General features: G+C 64.2%; 1 protein-coding gene across 1 annotated transcript in view; it reads left to right on the top strand.

Moving 5' to 3' along the window:
- Nucleotides 1-1,161: 1,161 nt before the first annotated feature.
- CAMK2B (calcium/calmodulin dependent protein kinase II beta) overlaps nucleotides 1,162-1,336 on the top strand; it is a gene marked incomplete at its 3' end in the record, with an annotated part of 15,304 nt that continues 15,129 nt past the window's right edge. Inside the window, exon 1 of the mRNA XM_026042369.1 lies at nucleotides 1,162-1,204. Within this exon, the coding sequence (XP_025898154.1) occupies nucleotides 1,162-1,204 (43 nt within the window). The remainder of the gene's footprint in view (nucleotides 1,205-1,336) is intronic.

The raw sequence follows: 1,336 nt of genomic DNA, 5'->3' as shown, positions 1-1,336 counted from the left end.
TACAGTGACCCCAGCCCCCCCAACCCTATAGAGCCCCTGGTCTCGACAGAGCCCCCCAGCTCCTCTATGCCCCTGATCCCTATGGAGCCCCCCAGTACCTATAGAGACCCCCAATCACTCCAGAACCCCTATTTCCCGCATGTCCCCTCCAGTCCCTATAGACTCCCCCCACCAATCCTTAGAGCCCGCTTTGCTCCTATCATCCCATCCCCTATACATCTTCCAATCCTATATCCTGCCTTGGTCCCTATAGATCCCTCAGTCCTTATGCCCCCCGCCTTGTTCCTATAGACCTCCCCAGTCCTTGTTTCCCCCCCAGGCTCTTGTGCTGTCCCCCATCCTTACAGACCCCCCGCCAAGTCCCCCCAGACCCCCTGGTCCTTATAGCTCTCACGGCCCTTATAGATCCCATATTCCTCCAGGACAGCCACCTCAGTCCCTATGGATGCTCTGGTCCTTATAGCCTCTCAGATCCTCCAGACTCCCCCATTCCTTATAGACATCCCCACCCCAGTCCTTGCTGCCCCTCTGGTCCTTATAGACCTCCCAGCTCCTCGGTCCCTATAGAAATGCCCGCCACCCGCCTGTCTCCCCCGAGTCCTTGCAGATCTTATACATAGAGCTTATAGACGCCCCCATTCTCTGCAGATCCTCTGATCCCCTCTGTCCTTATCTCCCCCCAGACCTTCTAGACCCCCCCCCCATCATCCAGTGCCCCCCCCCCACCTAGTCCTTATAGAGCCTTGGGTCCTTATATAACGCCCTGTCCCTCCCTACGCTCCCAGGCCCTATAGAGCCCGGTCGGGGGGGGGGCTCCCCAGCTCCTGAGAGTCCCCCCCCTTAGTGGATGTGTTGGGGGGGGGGGGTTGTGCTCCCTTCCCATCCCCCCCCCAAATCCGTCCCGGTTTGGTTGCCCATGGCAACGCGATGTCGTTCCCCCCCACCATGTCCCCCCCCCCGCTGCGCCCCCCCATCCCAACACTGGGATCCAAGGGGTGACCCAGGGTGTGTGTATGGGGGGGGCACTGTCCCCATGCTGGGGGGGGCAGGTCCCCGGGTGCCCCCAGGGTGGCATCACCCCGCACGGTGCCACCCAGGTGCTGGATGGGCTGGGGGGGGGGCAGGGGGAGACCCCCCCCCAGGTCCTGCCCGGGTGGCCCGATGGTGACAGTGACGGTTGTTGTTGGGGGGGGGGATGTCACCGGTACCCACAGCCGGGGCCACCGCCGCCATCCGGGCCACCCGCCGTCCCCATGGCAACGGGTTGCCAGGGCCGCATCCTGCTCATCGCCACCCGCCCCGCCCCAGGGTGCCCCCCAGCCCCCCCGCCCCCCCC

The sequence above is a fragment of the Nothoprocta perdicaria genome, unplaced genomic scaffold (genome assembly GCF_003342845.1).
Source record: "Nothoprocta perdicaria isolate Ctin4 unplaced genomic scaffold, notPer1 scaffold_103, whole genome shotgun sequence".
In the NCBI taxonomy this organism is placed as follows: domain Eukaryota; kingdom Metazoa; phylum Chordata; class Aves; order Tinamiformes; family Tinamidae; genus Nothoprocta; species Nothoprocta perdicaria.
Note: the sequence above shows the minus strand (reverse complement) of the source record. Positions and strands in the feature narration are given on the sequence as shown.